We start from the raw sequence: 24,684 nt of genomic DNA, 5'->3' as shown, positions 1-24,684 counted from the left end.
AACTTGCATGCATAATTGATAATATACTTGCGTAATTGTCTCTTAATAACAGATATGGCATCTAAAGGCATAATTACTGACTTGAACAAAGGACAAAAACTAAATGGACACAACTACGACATTTGGAGTCGTAAGATGTAGTATGTACTGGAAGAGCAAAATGCTTTCGAAGGTATTAACCATGTCTTAAGTCTACCAGAATAGGGCAACACTGCACAACACAGGAGAGACCTTGAAGCTTATAAGTCTTGGATAAAGGTTGATTTCATTCCACGTGGAATCATTGTAAGTTATATGGTTCATGACCTCATACATGAGTGTGAGGAATTTCCTACTGCCAATGCCATCTGGGAACACTTGCGAGGAATATATGGGGGTACTTCTATTACCTGCCTAAGATAGCTGACTATCAAGTTAGACACTTACAAGAAGCGTCATGATCAGAACATCAAACAACACCTTAGGGCGATATCGAATATGATAGCTCAACTTAAAAGTGCTGGTCATGTTCTCTCGAATAAGAAGCAGGTTCAGGCAGTGATCTGATCTCTTCCCAATAGTTAGGAACACCTGAAGGTCAACTTAACCCACAATGACAGCATCAAAATTTTTCTGATGTTGCACGTCACATTGAACTTGAAGATGAGTGGCTTGGTGCTGCTAAAACTGCTTTTAATGTCTTTATGGCTGAATAAAGTGGTAAGGACTCTTCAAGATTCAAGAGTAAGAAGAAAAGGAAAAAGAATGGGAAGGGTAAAGAGACCAAAGAAGGACCCTCTGAGAAAAAGAACAAGCCAAGCTTCAAGAAGAAAGACAAGAGCAAGATAAAGTGCTACAATTGCCAAAATCTGGGGCATTTTGCTCGTGAATGTCCTGAAGGAAAAAAAGTAGCATTTCTAAATGCATCTCTAAATGCTACATATGTTTCTAGCACTGTTTTATTAACTGAATCTTATCCTATGTGGATTGTAGAATTAGGAGCCACCAACCATGTGAGTCGAGATTGAGAAGCATTTGTAGAGTTCCGTCGAGTTTCACCTCGATCAAGGTGGATCTACGTAGAAAATAATGCAAGACTTGAGTCAAAGGGATTGGCACTTGCAAAGTAGATTTGCGTAAAGGCCGGTCTTTAATGTTGCATGACGTCCTATATGCTCCAGAAATTTGACGAAACTTAGTATCTGTGTCTGTTCTCTTAGATGTTGGTTTTCATTTGTTCTTTAGTCGTAATTGTGTAAGAATTACTCTAGATAACGTTTTTTATCGTTTTGGACATCGCTATGACCGCTTTATTATTTTAGATTGTAATCCTTCAACTTATAAATATTATGTTGACCATTGTGTAATGTCATATTATTCTAGTAATAATGATGTTGATATAATTACATGGCATTCTAAATTGGGTCACATAGGGCAAGATCGAATGAATAGATTCGCAATGGAAGAACATCTAGGTTCTTTCTCCAAAATTGAAATGCCAACTTGTCAAAATTGTCTTGCCAAAAAGATTACACGTAAACCATTTAGGAAGGCTAAAAAAGCTGAATTCCTATTACAATTAATCCATTCTGATATCTGTGGTCCAATAAATATGAGGGCAAGAACTGGTGCTTCATAATTTCATTATATTTATTGACGATTTCATGCACTTTGGTTATGTCTATTTGATATATCATAAATCAGGAGCACTTGAATGCTTCAAAAGATATGTGAATGAAGTTGAGAATCAATTAGACAAAAGTATAAAGACATTAAGAACTGATAGAGGTCGTGAATATTTGTCAAAACAATTTGAAGAACTGTGTATTAAAAAGGCATTATCAGACAATTGACTACTCCTTATACACCTCAACAAAATGGTGTAGCCGAAAAGAGGAATAAAACATTGTTGGATATGACAAGGTCCATGATGGCACAGGCAAATTTACCAATATCTTTCAGGGGAGATGCATTATTAACTATGGCTTACATATTGAATAAAGTGCCTTCTAAATCAGTATCTTCTACTCCTTATGAACTATGGATTGGTAATAAACCAAGTGGGAGTTATGAATGAGGCTTTATCGAATCCTGAAATAATTCTATTGATCAAGAAATGATTCCTGGTCCAAGTGGGAGTTGTGAATCCCAAAATCCTATTAAGGAATCTGAACTCCAATTACGTAAGAGTACCAAAAAAGGTGTTCCAACTATCTTATGAGATTGAGGATTATGTCTTTCTGGTATCTCCTACAAAATTAGATGAACTTAATTCTGTGACTGAGGCTTTATCGAGTCCTGAAAAAGATGAATGGATAAAAGAATGAAAGAAGAATTAGAGTCCGTGAAAACCAATAAAGTCTGGGATCTAGTTGATCTTCCTTCTGGGCGTAAAGCTATTGGGAACAAATGGATTCTCAAAGTCAAACGCAAATCATATGGATCAATAGAAAGGCATAAACCATGATTGGTGGCAAAAGATTTTACTCAAGAAGCTGGAATAGATTATGAGGAAACTTTTTTGCTAGTTGTGAAATTTACATCAATTCGATTGTTTTTAGCTATAGTTACACGTTTAGATTTAGAATTACATCAAATGGACGTGAAGATCGCTTTTCTCAATGGAGAACTAAAAGAGGAAATCTACATGGAACAACCTATAGGTTTTATTATTAAAGGCCAAGAAAAGAAGGTTTGTAAATTAAACAAATCTATATATGGCCTTAAGCAGTCATCAAGGTAGTGGTACCTGAGATTTCATAAGGAAGTGATTTCATTTGATTTCACCATGATAGATGAAGACCATTGCATTTATCAGAAAAAGTCTGATGATGTAACACCCTGCATTTTTGGGCTAAAATGTAAACAGTCATTTCTTCTCATAAAGGTTACAAAAGCCATAAATCCAATGCAAATTTAGTGTTTTGATCAATTATGTAGTGTGGAAATCTATTTGAGCATGAATTAAGATCATAGAAGTCCCCTAACTCAAGGACGAGTTGAAAGATTTCCAATCGTTCGAGTTTGAGTAAGCATCAAAACTTGGGTCAACTTCAATCAACCATAACTCGTTGTGTATTATGAACAGGGTGGCCTACTATATACCAAATTGTAGATAATTGAATAAGCTTTCCAACGATATAAGATTTGTCAAAATCCGATAACCAGGTAAGGAGTTATGGCTATTTTAAGTTTCAGCTGTAAGATGAATGCCATTTCAGTGCATGGTGCATCGCGCCAGAGGCCAAAATGGCACTCGTTAATTTCTAGCAAGCCTCCGCGATAGTACCGCTTCACACCAAACTTCCAAGTCTCAGTAATTGGCATTTTTCCAAGCTTCGCATAGCGCTAGGGCCAAAAATGGGACTCCAGTTTCAGAATTTCACTCAAGGGTATTTTGGTCTTTTCTACCCATTCCTACCCTCTATATATGTCCTAGTAAAGGAAAAAATCTTGTCTTTTTCTCTCTTCCATTGCAAGAATTAGGTTTTTCTCTCTATAATTCCAATCCAATTATCTCTAGTAACTCAAGATTCAACCACGGGAATTCAAAACAAACTAGAGATTTGGAATCCCCAGATCGTAAGCTATAATAAGCACCTATTATTTTCACATATAGAGGTACATGGGGTGATCCTAAAAATCTCATGGGCTTAAAAAAATTTATGTTTTAAAAATGGGAGTTTTGGAAATTATGAATATAATCATGCTTTAAGCATCTCTATGATATTGATTTGGTCTTTAGGCCTAATCTGAAGTGATTTGATATATTATGTATGTATATGATTGTGATTCAAAAAGATGTTAACTTCAACGCATGAATTACAGAAACCCCTCTCTTGATATGAAATTGTTATGAATTTTCATATGATGTGAATTGTTTGAAATCATCTTGACAAGCATGACATGAAATATTTTGAAAGTGGATATGATTTTTGACTTGCAAGGAAAGGGTTGTTATGTTGAAATATGATAAATATAATGGTTGCATGAAATAATGATGTGTTATTGATGGCTTGCAATTCGGATATGACGATACCCTACAAATAAGATATGTGATTGAATTAAATGGAGTTGAATGCATTGATTTTATATGAGACAAGTGAATGCCCGAAGGAGGCATTTAAGCGTAAGGGCTCATTGCTGGAAATCGTGTTTGCCGACATGGGAATTTGGTAACAGGGTAAGTGATCTTGTGTACCTGACTTTATGTCATTCCCAAATTAGGACTATGGTTAGGAGCCCTGCTTTGTGATCTTGTGCACTACCATACTTTATTGGGTCGAGACACCCTGTTGTGTGATCTTGTGTGTCTTCCCCTCATTTATACTCCAATCTCGACAGCAACCGAGGTTTGACAGTTGGTGTAAATGTTATATGTAGGGTATTCCACCTAGCTCAGTTGCATTGCACTGTTGTTGGAAAATTATTACATTTTGCCCATGTGATTTTCAAATGATTTGATACAAAACTGCTTTATAATGGCTCTCACTTATTTTTTGTAAAAATTTTATATTTTTGTTTTAGATTTCTCTGCGTACCAGTAATTTGTATTAACTCCCTTCCCTCCCAGGTTTGGAGGCACAGTCTAGAGGTGCAGATAATCAGTAGATTCTTCAGACAAATCTGTAGAGTCGGGTGGTGATCCTTCTATCTTTTGGAAGGCCTAATGTCTGGCAGATTAATTATTATTTAGTAGTTTTGGGTCTACTGGGGGCCTTGTCCCAGTTTTCAGACAGCTGTTTATTTCAGTCATGTAGTAGAGATTCGCTCACGAGTGTTCAGATGTCGATAGATGTTGTGGGACATTATTTCCCCTTTATTGATTTCATTTGATTTATGACCATGTTTCTGTAATATTGTGAATCTTCCGCATATCTTATTATCATATGAATTATATGCATGATTACTAGATAGATAGTGGTGTTTCGGGCCTTCATGGTTCGGAATGCTCGTCACGGCCAGGGCCCCAGTTCAGGTCGTGACAAACTTGGTATCAGAGCACGGTTCATGTTTCTAAGGTGTCTGTGAAATTGCATCGGGTAGAGTCTTATTTATGGGTGTGTAGCGCGCCACACTTATAAGTAGGAGGCTACAAGGCGTTTAGGAATGTTTTTTTTTCTTTATGTTCTAGTTCGTGTAATAGAGTCAAAATGTTATGGTGATGTCCATATGAAAGTAAAATCATCCCAAATTTTGTCCTTACTCTGATGTTCTCAGACCCATCACATTACTGGGGTGATTCAAGTGCAGAAGTTTAGAGTCTAAATGGTATGGTCCCTTCGGATCGCGTCATATAAGATCTTAAAATTATGCAAGGACTTGAGAAGAGTCCGTTATTGCTTCAAACTGTATTGGTTCTAGTGTGAACCTTGATCTTGATGAAATCGTGCTTTTTAGCCTTCTGTATTGAGTATATTCGGCCCTTTTCAAAAATTTATGTTGCAGATATCATGCTTAAGGAAAAAGATGTGTAGTAGAAGTGTTGGAATTGTATTTTTACCCAAATAGTAGTATAAGTTAAAGTGTCGGTGTCATGATCTATTGGTAGCTAGTAGTGTGTGTGGATTGTATGATAATCTGTGGGGGGAATATTTGACTCAGATTTTTTTTTATCTATACAAAGTAAGATGTGTATTCTCTGATTATGGAATATTGTGTAACAAGTTTCCATCTGTTGAAAATATTTTATCATCGTGTTGATGAAACTAAAAATATAGTAAAGTCATGTGGGGATCTTTCGATTCACTAGCATTGAAGATAATGTAACACCCCGCATTTTTGGGCTAGAACGTAAACCGTCATTTCTTCTCATAAAGGTTACAAAAGCCATAAATCTAATTCAAATTTAGTGTATTGATCAATTATGTAGTGTGGAAATCTATTTGAGCATGAATTAAGATCATAGAAGTCCCCTAACTCAAGGACGAGTTGAAACATTTCCAATCGTTCGAGTTTGAGTAAGTATCAAAACTTGGGTCAACTTCAATCAACCATAACTCATTGTATATGATGAATTAGGTGTCCTACTATATACCAAATTGTAGATAATTGAATAAGCTTTCCAACGATATAAGATTTGTCAAAATCCGATAACCAGGTAAGGAGTTATGGGTATTTTAAGTTTCAGTTGTAAGACGAATGCCATTTCAGTGCATGGCGCATCGCGCCAGAGGCCAAAATGGCACTCGTTAATTTCCAGCCAGCCTCCGCGATAGTCCCACTTCGTGCCAAACTTCTAGGTCTCAATAATTGGCATTTTTTCAAGCTCCGTGTTGTGCTGGGGCCAAAAATGGGGCTCCAGTTTTAGAATTTCACTCAAGGGCATTTTGGTCTTTTTTACCCATTCCTACCCTCTATATATGTCCTAGTAAAGGGAAAAATCTTGTTTTTTTCTCTCTTCCATTGCAAGAATTAGGGTTTCCTCCCTATAATTCCAATCCAATTATCTCTAGTAACTCAAGATTCAACCATGAGAATTCGAAACAAACTGGAGATTTGGAATCCCTAGATCGTACGCTTCAAGAAGCACCTATTATTTTCACATATAGAGGTACGTGGGGTGATCCTAAAAATCTCATGGACTTAAAAAAATTATATTTTAAAAATGGGGGTTTTGGAAATTATGAATATAATCATGTTTTAAGCATCTCTATGATATTGATTTGGTCTTTAGGCCTAATCCGAAGTGATTTGATATATTATGTATGTATATGCTTATGATTCAAAAAGATGTTAACTTGAGAGCATGAATTATATGAAACTCCTCTCTTGATATGAAATTGTTATGAATTTTCATATGATGTGAATTGTTTGAAATCATCTTGACAAGCATGACATGAAATATTTTGAAAGTGGATATGATTTTTGACTTGCAAGGAGAGGGTTGTTATGTTGAAATATGATGAATATAGTGGTTGCATGAAATAATGATGTGATATTGATGGCTTGCAAGTCAGGTATGACGATACCCTACAAATAAGATATGTAGTTGAATTAAATGGAGTTGAATGCATTGATTTTATATGAGATAGGTGAATGCCCGAAGGAAGCGTTTGAGTGTAAGGGCTCATCGCTGGAAACCGTGTTTGCCGACATGGAAATTTGGTAACAGGCTAAGTGATCTTGTGTACCTGACTTTATGTCATTCTCAAATTGGGACTATGGTTAGGAGCCCTGCTTTGTGATCTTGTGCACTACCATACTTTATTGGGTCGAGACCCCCTGCTGTGTGATCTTGTGTGTCTTCCCTTCACTTATACTCTAATCTCGACGGCAACCGAGGTTTGAAAGTTGGTGTAAATGTTATATGTAGGGTATTCCACCTAGCTCAGTTGCATTGCATTGTTGTTGGAAAATTATTACATTATGCTCATGTGCTTTTCAAATGATTTGATACGACACTGCTTTATAATGGCTCTCACTTATATTCTATAAAAATGTTATATTTTTGTTTTGGATTTCTCTGCGTACCAGTATTTTTGCATTGACCCCCTTCCCTCCCAGGTTCGGAGGCACAGTCTAGAAGTTTAAATAATCATTAGATTCTTCAGACAGATCTGCAGAGTCGGGTGGTGAGCCTTTTATCTTTCGGAAGGCCTAATGTCTGGCAGATTAATTATTATTTAGTAGCTTTGGGTCTACTGGGGGCTTTGTCCCAGCTTTTAGAAAGTTTTTTATTTCAGTCATGTAGTAGAGATTTCGCACACGAGTGTTCAGATGTCGATAGATGTTGTGGGACATTATTTCCCCTTTGTTGATTTCATTTGATTTATGACCATATTTCCGTAATATTGTGAATCTTTCGCATATCTTATTATCATATGAATTATGTGCATGATTACCAGATAGATAGGGGTGTTTCGGGCCTTCATGGTTCGGAATGCTAGTCAAGGCCAGGGCCCCAGTTCGGATCGTGACAGATAAAATGTTTGTGATTCTTTCGCTTTACGTGGATGATATTTTATTAGATGGAAATAATTTGAAGTATATAAAAACTGTTAAGTCATGGCTTTCAAAGTTATTTGACATGAAAGATATGGGTAAAGCGGACTATATATTGGGTGTTAAAATCCAAAGAGACCGTTCTAAGAAAATTTTGAGTTTATCTCAAGAAACATACATAATGAAAATTTTGGAAGTTTTCGAATGAATAGTTGCAAATCCATGGATACTCCTATAGCAAGAGGTGAAACTCTAAGCCTTGAAATGTGTCCAAAGACTGAAAAAGAAAAGGAAGACATGTCTCGAGTACCATATTCCAGTGCAGTTGGGAGTTTAATGTACGCTAAGATGTGTACTCACCCAGACATTTGTTATGTCATACGTCTGGTTAGCAGGTATCAATCTAATCCCGGAAGAGATCATTGGAAAGCAGTAAAGAGAATCTTTCGATACCTGAAGAGAACTGCTGATTATTCACTATGCTATAGTGGATCTGATTTATCTATAAGAGGTTATACAGATGATGATTAGGCTGGTGACCGGTATGATAGAAAATCAACTTCCGGTTATGCTTTCTTGCTAAATGGTGGTGCAATTTCGTGGAAAAGAAAGAAATAAACTTGCACAGCACTGTCAACTATGGAATCAGAATTTGTGGCTTGTGCATCTGCAGTACAAGAAGTTGTTTGGTTGAAGAGATTCTTTGAGCATTTGAACGTCGCAAAGAATTCTAAGGGTTCCATGATTTTATATTGTGACAGTCAAACGGCTATTACATATACTAAAGATCCTAAATATCACAGCAAAACCAAGCACATTGACATTAAGTATAACTTTATAAGAGACATAGCAGTAAGTGGAGAGATAATTTTACAATACATTCCTACACGAGAAATGATAGTTGATCCTTTTACTAAGGCGATATCTAGAGACTTGTTTGAGAAACATGTTATGGCTCTGGGACTACGTAGGATATGATTATATTTATGTATTGTAGATGACTTGATTATAATTATTATCAATATAAGAATCTTGAATTTATGTTCAATCTCATATACATGCAAAAATATGTTTTATTAATACAGTGTGTCGAACAAGTTGCGAGATTGGCTCTCTCACACGAGCAATCGCCTCTTACGTCGAGAAACGTGAAGAAAAAAGTTCCACCATAAGATAATGACTTATTTTATAAAGCCAGATGTGAATTTCTATGATAATATGAATTTGAGGATTATTAAAGAAAGAAACTCAAGGTTAGACATTTGGAGGTGTCTAGACCTAGATCTGTACGATGTTGAATGAAAAAAAGAATAAGACATACGCACCAATATAAGGTGATAACATCGTAACACGTGTTTCATACCTCGTGTGCTTAGCGATCAATATATTAATGGAAGAATGAATCCTTGCTTCTTCATTGTGTGAGACCCTTAAGGTTATTTTAACCTTTCATTGAAATACCCTTAGACCTTTGACTGTTTCTAGAAGTTTCGATCAGTGTTGCTACTTTAGCATGTTACTAATAGCCATGAGAGATTCGGCAATGCGTTGCATGTCTAAGAAAATAGTTAATTGGAATAAATAGATTTAAGTGGAAAGGGAAGACAATTAAAATGAATATTTTAACTTGTTTACACAAGCCGATTATTACACTAACCATATAAGAGTCAAGTGTAATTGTGTATATAAAGTTAATCATGAACTCGAGTTCACCTCTTTAAGAGGATGAGGGATCGGATAAGTAACTACTGAAGTAGTGAATAAAGTCTGGGGTATTGTGAGTATTAGTATCCTCATATTAATAGAGAATTCTTTCCTCATGTGATTGGATTCCTAAGTAAAGCTTGTAAAACCTTATAGGTAAAGTTCGTAATGCTCACAGGTCGCACAAACTATTTGCCGTATGAATTCGTGATTTTGTTGATGTCGTACTGACTCGGTTCATGCCCATCATGTGTGAAGTGGGAGATATTGGATTACGAATATGGGTCACCCATGAGGACTGACCCGACCCAACCCGAAATGACCCGACCTGATCCATTTCTCAGTCAAAATAATAAGATTAAGACAATCTTAATTCAAATAAAAAGGGGGAACAGTTGTAACTATTCCTGCCCCAAATAACCCCTATAAAATGATTTGTTTTCTCTGTCTGACTGAGATAAGAAACATATATACAGAGAACAAAAAGATTGGGTCTTGAATTCAGAAAAAACAGTGACAACAACAATTAAGAGCATTTAGTGTGTGATTAAAGTTTTGTTTTCTAGTGATTCAAAACAGACTTGGGCAGATCCAATTTCATAAGCACATACAATTTCCGTTGTATACTAAGGTACACTATTTTTGCTCTAAAATTTACTTCAGTTTTGAACCCAAAGTTATTTTATAAAGCCACATAGTAATGAAGCTATAGGTTTCAAAGTGTGGGAGGATTATTATAAATGTGTTGAGAAGATGGTCCCCGATTAAAAAACATAAGATATACTATCAGTGAGCCTTCTAACTACAAAATAACAGATGGCACAAGGTAAGGATAAGTGTATTGGTTTAGTTGTCAACAACAACAACAACAATAAACCCAGTGTATTGCCATATAGTGAGGTCTGGGGAGGGTAAGATATACGCAATCCATACCTCTACCTTTAAAGAAGTAGAAAGGTTGTTTCCGATAGACTCCCGGCTCGAGACACGGAATACTAAACAAATTCATAGTAAAGCATGGAACAAGATGGCATAACATAAATACGACACCCACAAGTAATAGTAAACAGAGAAAAGTAAACAGATTCGTAATAAAGCATGAAACAAGGTATCATAACAAGAATAATACCCCCACCAAGTAATTCCCTACACTAGCGACCCAAACTGACCCTAGCCTTCTGCCCTAATTCGCGTCTTCCAGATCTTCCTATCTAGGGTCATGTCTTCAATGAGCTGTAACTGCTCCATGTCCCGCCTAATCACCTCTCCCCAGTACTTCTTTGGCCTACCCCTACCCCGCCTAAAATCATCCAAAGCTAGCCTCTCACACCTACGAACCGGGGTATCCATGACCCTCCTCATCATGTGTCCAAACCATCTCAATCGGACTTTTCACATCTTATTCTCCACTGGAGTCACACCAACCTTCTCCCTGATAGTCTCATTCCGAACTCTATCCCCCCTAGTCAGCCCACACATCCAACGCAACATCTACATTTTCGCCACCTTCATTTTTTGAATGTGGGAGTTCTTAACTGGCCAACACTCTGCTCCATACAACATGGCCGAACGGACTGCCACCCTGTAGAATTTTTTTTTAAGCTTGGGTGGCACCTTCTTATCACACAACACCCCCGAAGCGAGCTTTCACTTCATCCATCCCGCCCTAATACGGTGCAAGACATCCTCGTTAATCTCACCGTTACCCTGAATCACGGACCCGAGATACTTGAAACTATCCCTCTTACATACCACCTGTGATTCCAACTTCACTACCACCTCATTCTCCAACCTTACATCATTAAACTTACATTCCAAATACTCTGTCTTGCTCCTACTCAACCTAAACCCTTTAAACTCAAGAGTTTGTCTTCACACCTCTAATTTATCATTCACCCCCCCTCCCCCCACCCCCGCATCTCATCAATCAAAACTACATCATCTGCAAAAAGCATACACTAAGGCACCTCTCCTTGAATACGTCGCGTCAACACATCCATCACCAAAGCAAATAAAAAGGGACTAAGAGTAGATCCCTGATGCAATCCTGTCAAGACAGTGAAATGCTCTGAGTCTCCTCCCACCGTCCTCACCTGAGTTTTAGCTCCATCATACATGTCCTTAATTGCTCTGATATATGCCACCGGGACTCCACTCACCTCCAAGCATCTCCAAAGCACCTCTTTGGGGACTTTGTCGTATGCCTTCTCCAAGTCGATAAACACCATGTGCAGGTCCTTCTTCTTTTTCCTATATTGTTCCACCAGCCTCCGTACCAGGTGAATTGCCTTCGTCGTCGAACGGCCAGGCATAAATCCAAACTGGTTCTCCGAAATAGACACTATCCGTCTCAGCCTTACCTCGACCACTCTCTCCCAAATCTTCATAGAGTGACTCAATAACTTAATACCCCTATAGTTATTGCAACTCTAAATGTCACCCTTGTTCTTATAAAGAGGGATCATAGTACTCCACCTCCAAGCCTCGGGCATTTTCGTCGTCTTGAAAATTTCGTCAACCACCTTTAACCAGCCTTGTCAGAAAACTTCCAAAAATCCCCAGGTATCTCATCAGGCCCCGTCGCCCTACCCCTTCACATCCTGCGAACAGCCTCTCTAACCTCCTCTACCTTAAAACGTCTACAATAACTAAAATCCCGACACTCTTCTGAGTGCTCCAGCTCCCCTAACCCAATAGCTCTATCCCCTTCGTCATTCAAGAGCCTATGAAAATACGACTGCCATCTATTCTTAATGTGGTCGTCCTCCACCAACACTGTACCGTCCTCCCCCTTAATGTACTTCACCTGATCGAGGTTACAACCCTTCCTCTCCCTAGCCTTAGCGAGTCTAAACAATTTTTTTCCCCTTCTTTCTCATGTAACCCCGCATAAAAGCTCTCAAATGTCGTCGTCTTAGCCGCCGTAACTGCTAACTTAGCCTCCTTCCTAGCTAACTTGTACTCTTTCCTGTTTACCCACTTCTCTTCTTCGTCCTTACTCTCAACCAACTTAGCATACGCCCCTTTCTTGGTCTCCACTTTCTTCTTAACCTCTTCATTCCACCACCAATCCCCCCGATGATGCCCGGTTCGGCCCCTAGAAACACCCAACACCTCACTAGCATTCTCCCTGATGCACCTAGCCACCCTATCCCACACACTATCCACGTCCCCCCTACACTTCCACACCCCCATTCCCGCCAACTTCTCCCCTATCTCCCACGCATTCATTGGGGTCAAGCCGCCCCATTGGTTTAGTTGTCAGCTTTACTAAAGATATTTAACTTATTCAATACTTATTAACCTCTAAATTTACTTTTTTGTAGTTGATTGGTGATTGCTATTTGGTTGCTAGACTCCAATCTCGCGAAAGTTTGCGTTGAAAGTCTTTAATCTGACTTATAGCTTAATTGGAACATGTATGAATATGTAGGGAGAAGATTCGTTATAGTCTTAATTCTATATTGCATTATTATTATTTATTAGTATCTACTAAGTACTTTCGACAACTTATGCATAAATTCATTACAAAAAGAGGAATAGGTTTTGCTATCGCATCTCAATTTCTAGTCCGCTTCAAGTACAATAGAACATTGAAACTCATTTATAATGCTCCCATTACCACTGATCCAATTTCACTGGATACTATTTTGATGAGGCAAATAAATGGTCAACCGACTACTGCGAAGATCAAGAAGATAAACTAGTATATGAGGGAGGTGATCTTGATTTGGGGTCTGTTGCTACTGCTGCCAGAGTTGATAAGAATATCTATGGCCTAGGGGAAGTTCTTCAAGGTCTACGTCACTTGACAAGTGAAAAGCTACGAGCTCAAGTCAAATTCAAGTCCTAGTTGATGAAGAATCCGAGGAAGAAGATGAGGGGCAACATAACAAACTGAATCCTGAATTTCAAGATTTTGAAAATCTTGAAGAATAAACTTTTCAAGTTTTAACATTGCGTGTCTTGTGAATTATTGAATCATTCATGTTCTAGACTTTTAGTATATACTTTTAATTTGAGTCGAAATATTTGATAATATGTTACTGCTATTGGGATTAGACTATTTATATATAAAATTAAAATTTATTTTTTTAAGTATTAATTGACGCCGCCTTTCGCTCGCCTTGTTCCAGGCAGTCCCTTATCGCCTTTCACCGTCCGAAACACTGGCTACAATGTTCTGTCAAACAAGAATTAGTAACGCATCCGCATGCCGAACCATAAATTCTTGTTACCACAAACTTCAATAATACACATTCCAGTAATTAACTGGCTACTGGTTCTCCAAGTCCTCCATTTTAATCCATAAAAATCATCCGTCCTGAGGCTGTAAGACCATATTATATATAGTACAAGTAATAACAAGTGTTAATAATATCCATCCTCAAATGTATCTGGTGCAGCAGTAGGGCGCCAGAATGAAACTCCTTTAATGCCCAAAGTTCGTTCTCCTCATCATTCTCATGAAGTCTTCAACATTAACCTCTCCATCACCTGCAGCATTTTCAGACAAGACTTCCTCAATATATTACCTTAACATGCAGCAATGATCCAGAGTAGTGGTGCAAAACTAGGAGTTACATCCATATTCTGCAGCACCCAAAGAGAAGTTAACATATGGTAGCTGAGGAAATGAAGAGAAAGAGGTAAAGAAATGCAAACTTCCTGAAGCATATCAGAAACTAGACCTCAATGTTATGAAAGTGCAAAATTAAAAAGGATTATAAAGAACAAAAATTAAATAAAAGCAGACGAAAGGCTGGAGAGCTATGTAAAAACCATAAGCTAAGTTATGGCACATCGATGAACAGTTCAGTGGTCGTGTAGACAATAAATACAACATAGTAAGATTTTACCCCGTGGAACCTGAGATTAGTAGTCCTGCAACATGTTTAAAAAAGTTGACCATTGTTTACTGTTTGCATATAGCTATGCTATTATTAAAATGTGTACAGATCCCTCAATCGCAAGGAATAGTTTGTCATCGGAGGATGCTTATTAAACATAAACAATTCAGTACTTGATTGAATATTCAACCAAGTAGAAGTACAGGATAAAATGTACTAAAATTGGACCCATTGGGTTTCGGTGTAGTGGTAAGAGTGCAGTGTGTGATGTGCGAGTATGCGCACGTCACTGATCCGAACCTTGCCACTAACAAAAGCTTGTTTAAGTAGGGAAGCGTAGAGGGGTGGGCCCATTATCTAAAGTTTCAAAAGGTGCATCACCAGTACTTGGGAATTTCTTGGTTATCAAAAAAATTATACTATGAATGGAGTGTTAAATGGATAAGGGGTTAAATAGAGCAGGGACACCGAAAAACTACATGGTATTAGTCTACTGCATCAATTTAGGATTTTATTTTAACTTGTAAATTCACAGAATCGTTGAACCTCTAAAAAAAGAGAAGGAATTGAGATTTAAATTCAGCAGAGTGCACATCATTTGTTCCAGATACTAATGTGTTCACCGTTTGGTTAAAAACCAAACAGAACTGCGAACCAAACTAGATCGATTAAAAAAACCCGACATTTGGTTTGGCTAGGTTTGGTTTTAAATTTACAAGTCGAAAATATTTGGTTTGATTTTGATTTTACTAAAAAATAACTGAATATAACTATTTGAATATATTCAAAAATAATTATAAATATTTCATATCTTTTGATCATTGATTTGATCTTATTGCCCATTTGGATGGGCTTATTTTAAGTGCTTTTAAGCCAAAAATAGCTTTTTAAGTGCCCGTTTGGAAGAGATTATAATCTGGTCAAAACAGATTATAATCTCTTTTCAGCTTAAAAGGGTGTTTGGCAAAATTTGAAGTTGCTTAAGAAAAGTCATTTTTGGCTTTTTTTAAGCCAAAATCAATAAGCTGCAAATGGCAGCTTTTTTTTTTTCAGCTTTTAATTTTTTTAAGTTTGACCAATGAAATTACATTTGTGTCCTAATATTTTTTTGCTTATTCCAATTCTACCCTTGTTGGCCTACTGCGTTGGGACTCTCTTTTCTTGACAAACCAATTAATGACACTGTAGCTTTCCCTTTTCAACAAAAATACCTACTACTACTTGTTACACTATTCATAATTTAAATAAAAAAAATTATTTTTAATTTAATTTATGTGACAATTTTTATTTTGCGAGAGTCAAACAATTTCACTATAAATTTGATAAATAATAGACTTATTTGAATCTCGAAATTCGATAGATACCACATAAATTAAGACGGAGGGAGTGAGTATGGATTATAATCTTTTAATATATAACTATCTTTTTCAAATACAAACATTCAACACTTAAAAGTCTTAAAAAAATATTTTTTTAGCGCACAAATTAATAGTCATTTATGAAAATATCTTTTTTAATATATATATATATTAATTTTAATTTGAATCATTTTTGTAATAAAAATTAATAATAATCAACTCTATATATTATTAACAGCTATAAGGGTATTTCAGTCATTTTTATTTTAAAAAAATGCTTAAAAGCATTATTTACCAAACACATCAATAATTTTTTTCAGTTTCAGCACTTTTATCCAAACACTTAACTGCTTATTTTTAAAATAAGTTCAGTACTTTTAAAAAAAAAATTTCAGCCACTTTTTTCAGCCCATCCAAACGAGCTCTAAGTCTTTTGATATGTTTGGGTAAAATTCTGAAGTGCTTAAAAGCACTTTATTTTAAGCTAAAACGGCACAAATAAGCCAAAAACCAAAAGTTAGAATTTCTAACTTTTGGCTTTTGACTTATAAGCCAAAAAAAATAAGTTCATCCAAACGGGTGATTAGTCTAATTTTTTAACATGCACTACAACATTTTTAAGTTCTGTTTCTCAAAAAATATGCTCAAACCCAACGCTCTAAATCTAGTTGTCTATATGTGGGATGGCATTTTGGTGATTTAAAATTTTTTTTGCTAAGACATCCATCTACTCTTCAATGCCTTGTTCCTTTGATTTTTGTAGGGTTAATCATTCTATTTAAGGTTACATCTTAGTTTTGTGGATATTGGACATGAGGTGTGGAGTAACCTCTATAGTTATGCAACTTAAACATGCTAGAACATAGAAGATTTGTATCCATTCATCTTGTGATATTAAAGAGGAATTCGTTGATTCCTAATATTTATCTGAAATAGTTGTCTCATGTGTCCTTTATTTTACTACTGCCAATTTACCATTAGCTAGTTAAAAATCAAAAATTCAAACCAAACAGAAAAGAGCCAACTGATAGTTGTTATTTTATTTGGTTTGGTTTAGCTTTAGAAATTTAAAAATCGATTAAGTTGGTTTGATTTTGTTTAAACAAAAATCGATCCAAATCGAACCATGAAACTCCTAGATGTTATTCCCAACAATCTAAGATTTTAATTTATTAACTATTACTCCCTTCGCTTAAAAAAAGAATGATCTACTTTTCTTTTTAATCCGTTTAAAAAAGAATGAACCTTTCTTTGTTTGACAACACTTCAATTCCAACTTTCCACGTGACATGTTCAAAACCGCAAGATTAAAGGAAATTTTGGTACATTTGACATAAATTTAATTTGAGACCACAAGATTTAAAAGTCTTCTTTATTTTCTTAAACTTCGTGTCAAGTCAAAATAGGTCATTCTTTTTTAAACGGAAGGAGTAACTAAGAGACATTAAGTGGAAGAAAAGCCTTAAACCTGACCTTAAACTTCGAAGGCTACAACATAAACTCCTTTTGGACGGGCCGCAATCATTTTTTGAAGTTGGCTATTATGAGAAATATAAGAGAAGAATATTATTGAATTGAAAAATATTATAGGCATTCATTGTCAAAAATATTATAGACATTACATTGCAATCGTTTTCCAAATAGGACACTACATTACAATCCTTTTCCAAGTAGGATTCAACATGCTATTCTTATTCCTACTCATGTTCTAACACTCCCCCTCAAGCTGGTGCGTACAAGACATATACCAAGCTTGTTATGGATGTAATTAATACAAGGAACAATGAGAGATTTGGTGAACATATCTGCAAGAAAACAGGTAAGGACTACTCTGGATGTCTAGGAGACCTCAGTTGAAAAGGAACAAATTGAAAAAGTAGTTGGAAAAGTAGTAAACGTTGCCGGAAAGTCGATCTGTCACTGGAAAATTATCGAAAACTAGTATAAAACATATGGGTTATCTCAAAATCAAGAGATGAGTAAATCTTGAACAAGAAAGTCACTGAAAACTGGCCGAAACATGCTTATGCACCGGATTATTAGATTTGATGGTTTAAAGGTGGGCAAAATCTGAGAAAAAATATATGAGTAGGGTCGGAATGATGACACGACCCTACACAAATAAGATCTGAGGAGTCATTGAAAAGACGAACAATGCTATACAACTCAAATATGAGAAAATAGCCAAGAAAGATGCACGGCGCTATGCAATTCATATGAGAAAGTAGTCACCAAAAATATGCATGGTGCTATGGAAATTAGATATGAGAAAGTAGTCACCGGAAAGATGCATGATGCTGCACAAATTAGATATGAGAAGCCATTGGAAAGAAGCACGGTGGCCCAACTTAGCTAACATGATCATTGGCTAGACGGGCGACATATATGGATAAAGCTGCCCTCCAGCAGCGGAAGCTCTTTGATTCTTTACCAAGATCGTAGAGGCTCTGAGACCATGTGAGAAATATAAGAGAAGAATATTATTGAATTGAAAAGTATTATAGACATTACATTCCAATCCTTTTCCAAATAGGACACTACATTACAATCCTTTTCCAAGTAAGATTCTATATGTTATTCCTATTCCTATTCGTATTCTAATAGCTATAAACCTGACCTGCTTTTTTTTCAAATTTGTGCAGTCTCATCGAAACATCCCCTTCTTGGCATAGGAGTGTATAAATGATGAGCAACTTGATTTTTGTGGAAAGTAAACCTTGAGGGCTACGATATATCCAAAAATTAAAGGCACGCTCATGTTTGATTAACGGGAATTAATTTTAGAACTGATGAATCCGTCCTGTTTTTCTCACAGATATGTGCAGTTTCACTAATACGTCCCTGTCTTGGTGTAGGGACGTTCAAATGACGAGCGACTTAATTTTGTAGACATTAGACTTGAGAAGTCACAAGAAGTCCAAAAATCAAGGCAAAATTCCTTCTGGATTGAAGAGGATTTTTGAAGTTGACTATAAATCTGGCATGTTCTTGTGACAGTTTCACAGAGTCTTGCCAAAATATTTGTATCCTGGTGCGGGAGCATCCAAATGATCAGCGTCTTTCTTATGTAGAAACTAGACCTCGAACGCTATGATATATCCAAAAATCAAAGCCATATCCTTTTGGACTAACGGGAATTAATTTTTTAAGTTGGCGATACGATCTTGTTCGCCTGGACATTGGACGACATTCATGAGCACACTTTTCTTTTTTTTTCTGTGTAGGTCTGCCCGAGGGTGTAAGTGATCTTTATATCAGACCACAACGATGCAAGGGATAGATGTATAAGTGACGAAGTACCAGCTAATGTGTTACCTCTTGTGGCTTGGCAAGAGAGAGACTTGGAGCAACTGCATTCCGTTCTTGGCGAGCAGTTGGAGGAACCGCATTTCACACTTGTTGCACAAAGATGTGCTCATCTCAACCTTGCGACTTGGTGAGAAAGAGGTTTGAAGCAGTCCTTCCTTACTTTGGCGACGCAGGATCCTTATCTTTGACTTGATGGAGAGTACACTCCAAAACTCCATTCTTTAAACACTCCAAAAGTAATTGGAATATTTAAGTTATATAATTTTAACTTAAACTCAATCCGAATATATTAACCAATAATTTGACCTGGTCAACATATAATGAATTTAAGATTTAATCCAAATTTAATATGGATTTATCCAATAAAATTTCACTGTCTACAATAATTAAGTAAGACTTCCAGTTAATTTTAAAATAACAATGAAAAGAATAATGTATTTTTGGTATCGTATCGCCAATTTAGTCTTGATGTCTAACCAATAATGTAGCCAAATCATCAATTTCATTATCCTATAGGTCTCTGTTTCATTAGATGGAAATCATGGGGAATCATGGAATATAAGTTTGGAATGGAAAAATTATGAGTCTAGTTGGGCGAGTAGGTTTATGAGTTATGACCCATTGATACTCATCTCAACCGACTAAGTTTGGGCAAGCTTAGGCAATAACCCAATTATTGTTTCAGCCCATTTTGACCCGGCCAAATTCAGCTCAAACCGCCCATTGGCCACCCTTAACTGGTAATTTCTTTTACCTTTTTTTTTTTTTTTTTTTAACCCTTAACTAGTAATATATAAGAGGTTAGAGCATTTTGGAATTTGGGTATAGCAGTTTTTGGAATAACTACGCCTTTTCATGAGCTTGAGAGTTTCGCAGCAAAGTATCATAAATACCAACCATATTAAAGCCCCAACAGCTTTGGTCTAGAAGTAAAAGCGTATTTTGTGAGGTGTGAGCTAGGGATACGTCACAGTTTCAAACCCTACCCCAGATAGAAGCCTAGTATCTAAGTGGAGAAGGATAGAAGGGTGAGTTATCATCCACCGAGTTTTGGACCGTGCACCACCAACCCTCGGGGATTCTTGATTATCAACCAAAAAAGTCCCCAATATACATTGAAACAAGTACAAGCACTACAGCCAAAATAGGAATACTTGGAACTTACGATCACGATCTGCCTCTTCTATCATTTCCTTGATTTCTCTGTCAGTAAATCGCTCCCCCAACTCATCAGCGATTCTTTGAACGTCTGCAAAAGAGATCTTCCCCTGCATTTAAATGCTTTAATGATCAGTAACAAGCCAAGAAAACAAGCTAACTGTCAGGACGATAACCAAATACGCAGAAAGCAGGAGGGCAAGAAAAGCAAGCACGTTTTTATCTTGATCAATAATGTGAAATGCCTTCATGAGCTCTTCTTTAGTGTCCCTTTCTCCAAACTTTGCAGTCATCATGTGCACAAATTCATCAAAATCAATTGCACCACTTCCATCCTTATCAACTTCTGCAATCATTCGATTGATCTCCTGGAATAACAAACGCAATCATGAGTGCACCAACACATATGAGAAGAACTGACAAGGGCAGAAAAGAAGAAGAAAACTAAAACCAAGGATTAAAGCCAGGAATAAACAGTATTTGGCATGATGGAAAGGCTCCAAATGAGTGTGTGTGTGAGAGAGAGAGAGAGGGGGAGGGGTTTGGGGGGGGTGCCAAATAACAAGGAAAGAATATCAGATATTAGAAAGGTTCAAATCCTGATACAGGCACCTAAGGCTAAATCTTCTTGACATTTTGTCGATGGGATCACTGACCAGCCAGCATGTTGAAGGCTAGGCGGAATACAGATCAGAAAGCCAAAAAAAAAAAAAATCAAAGCCTCTTAGATAATCCATAGATGTCCTTTATTTCCCTGGATCAAAACAACAAGCTGCACAACTAACTAAAGACCACATCACTAACAGCTTGGCATCACTTCACCACAAGTCGAACACAAAATAATGTAACTCAACATATGCTAAGGTCAATATCATTCTCAATACTCTGAAAATCATCATGTACCAAGTGGAAGCGCTGCTAAACAGTCACTATTGATGCATTAACTGATAGCCACCCAAGACATTTCCCAACAATCTGGATTAGTGTATCAAACTATCAATAGAAAGGAGCAGAGTTTTTAAATAAGCTCAACCACTGTTTGTCCAAAATAGAAAAGAAACCCGGAGATGAAAGAACCTTATGTTGATCATTGCAGGGTATCAGAACTTCAATGCAAACAGGGGGAGGAACACGGTACATAAGTCTGCAACTTGAATATGAAAAAGTAAAAGCACCAAACACAAATTTCAAGACTACAAGGAAAAACAGAGAATCTTCAGTTGGCAGTCATGCAAGAAAAGCACCATCTGTAATAGGACAAAAAGTAAATTATTGCATCTTATAATCAAATCATGTGCTTCAGAAACATAGATTATGTTGTAATTCAGTATCTTCATTGTATGAAATATGCTGTTAAACAGAAAGATACAGTAGAATATATGAACTAGCATGTAGTTATCAAAAAATATGAACTAGCATATAAATACCTCTTCTGTTGCTTCGAAACCCAGAGCCCTGTAACAAACCATATAAGTTTTACTTATAAATAAAATGAAGCAGTAAAGGTACCACAGACTGCGAGAAGTGTGAGAAAGTAGATGATCCCCAAAACACAAAGTCAATTTAAGTTGTTAATGAAGACATCCAGGACACTATAAGGAACAGCAAAGAAGTATCACAAACCTCATAGCAACATTGAGCTCTTTGGCATCAATGGTTCCTAAACAAGATGCAAAAATTAACAGTCAGACAGAAGTTTAAGCATCAAAAAACTGCATCTAGTATGGATTCCTTGAGGTTTATTTTATTACCAGAGTTGTCTGTATCAAAAAGCTCAAAAGCCTCTCTTATTTCTTGCCTTTTCTGTTGAGTCAACCCCTGATTACGTCCTCTGGGTTTCTCTCTGCGTGATGCACCTCTGTAAAGGCTTCCCTGCAGGAAGACATGATTCAGGCAAGTGATATGGACAGAGATAGGGATAGAGGGAAGGAGGAGGAAGAAAATCAGAACCAAAAAAAAAAGAGAATGCAACAAAGGGGGAATAGATAAAGATCAAGATAGAGTAATGTCAAGCACATATCAAGTATCACAAAGTAGCCAGCCAGCCATCTTTCTATAGCATTTTAGTTCCTCTTTATCAGCTATCCTATTTAATTCTATATGTTATATCTTTATCTATCATGTCATGCTCCCAATCCCCCCAGAGAACTAAGCTACATTTGAATTGTCTGCATGAACATCACATCCCACAGCCTTCATTCTTTTTTTGCTCAAGTTGTTTTGTTATTCAATATCATTCCGTCTCAAAAGAAAAGGTAAAGAAAATCACAGCTTTCATTAACATCCCGAAGTTTTAAACACAATCCACTAGAAAATGTTGAAGATAATTATCAAACTAAGGATAATGATCAACAGGATCATAATCACAAAAGTGATCGACATTTAGAGATGGAGAATGTTAGGAGTGTAAGATAGTTGTAGTTAGTCTATGTTAGTATTGTAGTGGCAGTAGACATCTACTTGTAAAGGTAACTTACAGTTAAAGACTCTTGTAACTAGTCTAGGACTCTACAACTACACTGTATCCAACTCCTATAAGAAGGAGCATGTACTCCACTTCTTGGATTATCAATAACATACTTTGATTCTCTCAATTAAGCTTCAGAATTCTACATATGGCATCAGAGCTTTGAACTTTTCAGGCTGCTTAATACTGAGTTCCCTTCCTCTCACTCTAAAAAGCTTAACTAATGGCCTCCTCAAAATCCTCAACCAATACTCTTTCAACCTCATCACCTAATTGCTTTATGTTCCATTAAATTTAAGCCTACAAACTACTTAATTTGGAGAACACAGATATGCAACTAATACAGGTTATGAGACTAACCTATCTCATTAAGGAGGTCAAGCCAGAACCAACATTTGTTTTGAAACAACCGGAAAAAGCTACTGGAAAGGAGGTGGATACAGGTGCTGAGAAAGATGTTGCAGACAGTAGCAACGTTACAGACTGGGAAGAGAAAGATGTACTGTTGAGGAGTTGGATTTCAGGAACACTGACAGAAGAAAGCATGTACCAACAAGCATGTACCTCATAGTAGGCTGCTATACTGCCAGAGAGATGTGGGAATGCTTGGAAGAAGCCTATCTTCAAGCAACAAAGGACAAGGAATTCCATCTTAAACAACAACTGCAAAGTGTGAGGCTGGGAAACAAGAAAGTTGACGAATATGTCAAGGAATTCAAAGGCATTTGTGATGGACTTGCAGCCATACACAAGCCTACTGATAAGCACAAAAAAGTAATAAACTTTGCCAGAGGGCTAGGTCTCAATCTCAAATACAAGACCTTCAGGACTGTCATGCTAGGTAAGGCACCTTATCCTAACACTAAACCAATTTGTCAATGCAGTCGGGTTTTGACATAAGGGAGGATTGAAGAGGAAGTGCCACAACAAAAACATGGCATTTTCTGTTGTCTCTAGTGAGGCAGAGGAAGAGGACACTGCACTCAGAAAAGAGGTAACAACAGTTCCAATTCTAGAGGTAGGGATTTTAGACCGGTTGGACAAACAACACATAATCAGAATAATCAAGGTAGAAACCAGAACAAAGAGAACAACGGAACTGAGTCATGTCAAATCTGTGGTAGGAACAATCACAAAACTCTTAAGTGTTTTTACAAGTGGGATTACTCTTATCAGCTTCAGATGAACTTCCACAAGCACTAGCTGCCGTGAACATGCAGAACACATCAAATGGTGATGATGCTTTGTACATGGACTCAGGTGCAACTAGTCAAATGACAAACAACTCAGGTACCTTATCTGACCTTAAATATTATAAAGGTGATGACAAGATCATTGTTGGAAATGATGGGTCTCAGTTAGATACTACACGTGGGAATACAATTAGGTCAGGCTTGAAATTACAAAATGATCTTGTAGTACCTAAGATTGCTAAGAATCTTCTCTCAGTTATAAGAGTGGCAACGGACCGGAACCGGTACCTCCGGACCGGTTTAACCGGAATCAGTACCGGCACAGACTTACCGGAGTTTTTTGCCGGAACCGGTACTACCAGAACTGGAATACCGGATTTTTTGGTTGTTCCGCACCGGTCCATTGATTACCGGTGTGGAACTGGGTTGGATCGGACCGGCAACCGGATCTATACCAGAAAGACGAACTTCACGTTTTTTTTTATTTTAAATTATATAACATTTTTAATATATCTTACAACAACAACAACAACAACAACAAACCCAGTGTATTCCCACTTAGTGGGGTCTGGGGGGGTAAGATGTACGCAGTCCATACCTCTACCTCTGATGAAGTAGAAAGGCTGTTTCCGAAAGACCCCCGGCTCAAGTCACGAGATATCACACAAACACATAGTACAGCACAGAAGCAGATGACATAACATAGATACGGCACCCACAAG

At 37.0% G+C, this 24,684-nt stretch overlaps 1 protein-coding gene across 3 annotated transcripts in view; it reads right to left on the bottom strand.

Annotated features, from left to right (window-relative positions):
* Positions 1 to 13,841: 13,841 nt before the first annotated feature.
* The window catches only part of LOC107870741 (caltractin), a 30,009-nt gene continuing 19,166 nt past the window's right edge, over positions 13,842 to 24,684 (bottom strand). The window contains exons 3-8 of one of the 3 annotated variants that reach the window (XM_016717357.2): positions 22,054 to 22,174; positions 21,926 to 21,962; positions 21,730 to 21,757; positions 20,518 to 20,670; positions 20,310 to 20,412; positions 13,842 to 14,220 (exon numbers count right to left, since the gene is read on the bottom strand). In XM_016717357.2, coding sequence (XP_016572843.1) covers positions 14,201 to 14,220; positions 20,310 to 20,412; positions 20,518 to 20,670; positions 21,730 to 21,757; positions 21,926 to 21,962; positions 22,054 to 22,174 — 462 coding nt within the window. In that variant the 3' untranslated portion in view covers positions 13,842 to 14,200. Of the gene's footprint in view, positions 14,221 to 17,313; positions 17,374 to 20,309; positions 20,413 to 20,517; positions 20,671 to 21,729; positions 21,758 to 21,925; positions 21,963 to 22,053; positions 22,175 to 24,684 lie in introns of those variants that run through there. The other 2 variants (XM_016717356.2, XM_016717358.2) reach the window with 2 other exon arrangements.

This window comes from Capsicum annuum, chromosome 5 (genome assembly GCF_002878395.1).
Source record: "Capsicum annuum cultivar UCD-10X-F1 chromosome 5, UCD10Xv1.1, whole genome shotgun sequence".
Lineage (NCBI taxonomy): Eukaryota > Viridiplantae > Streptophyta > Magnoliopsida > Solanales > Solanaceae > Capsicum > Capsicum annuum.
This window is presented reverse-complemented; position numbering and strand designations above follow the sequence as displayed.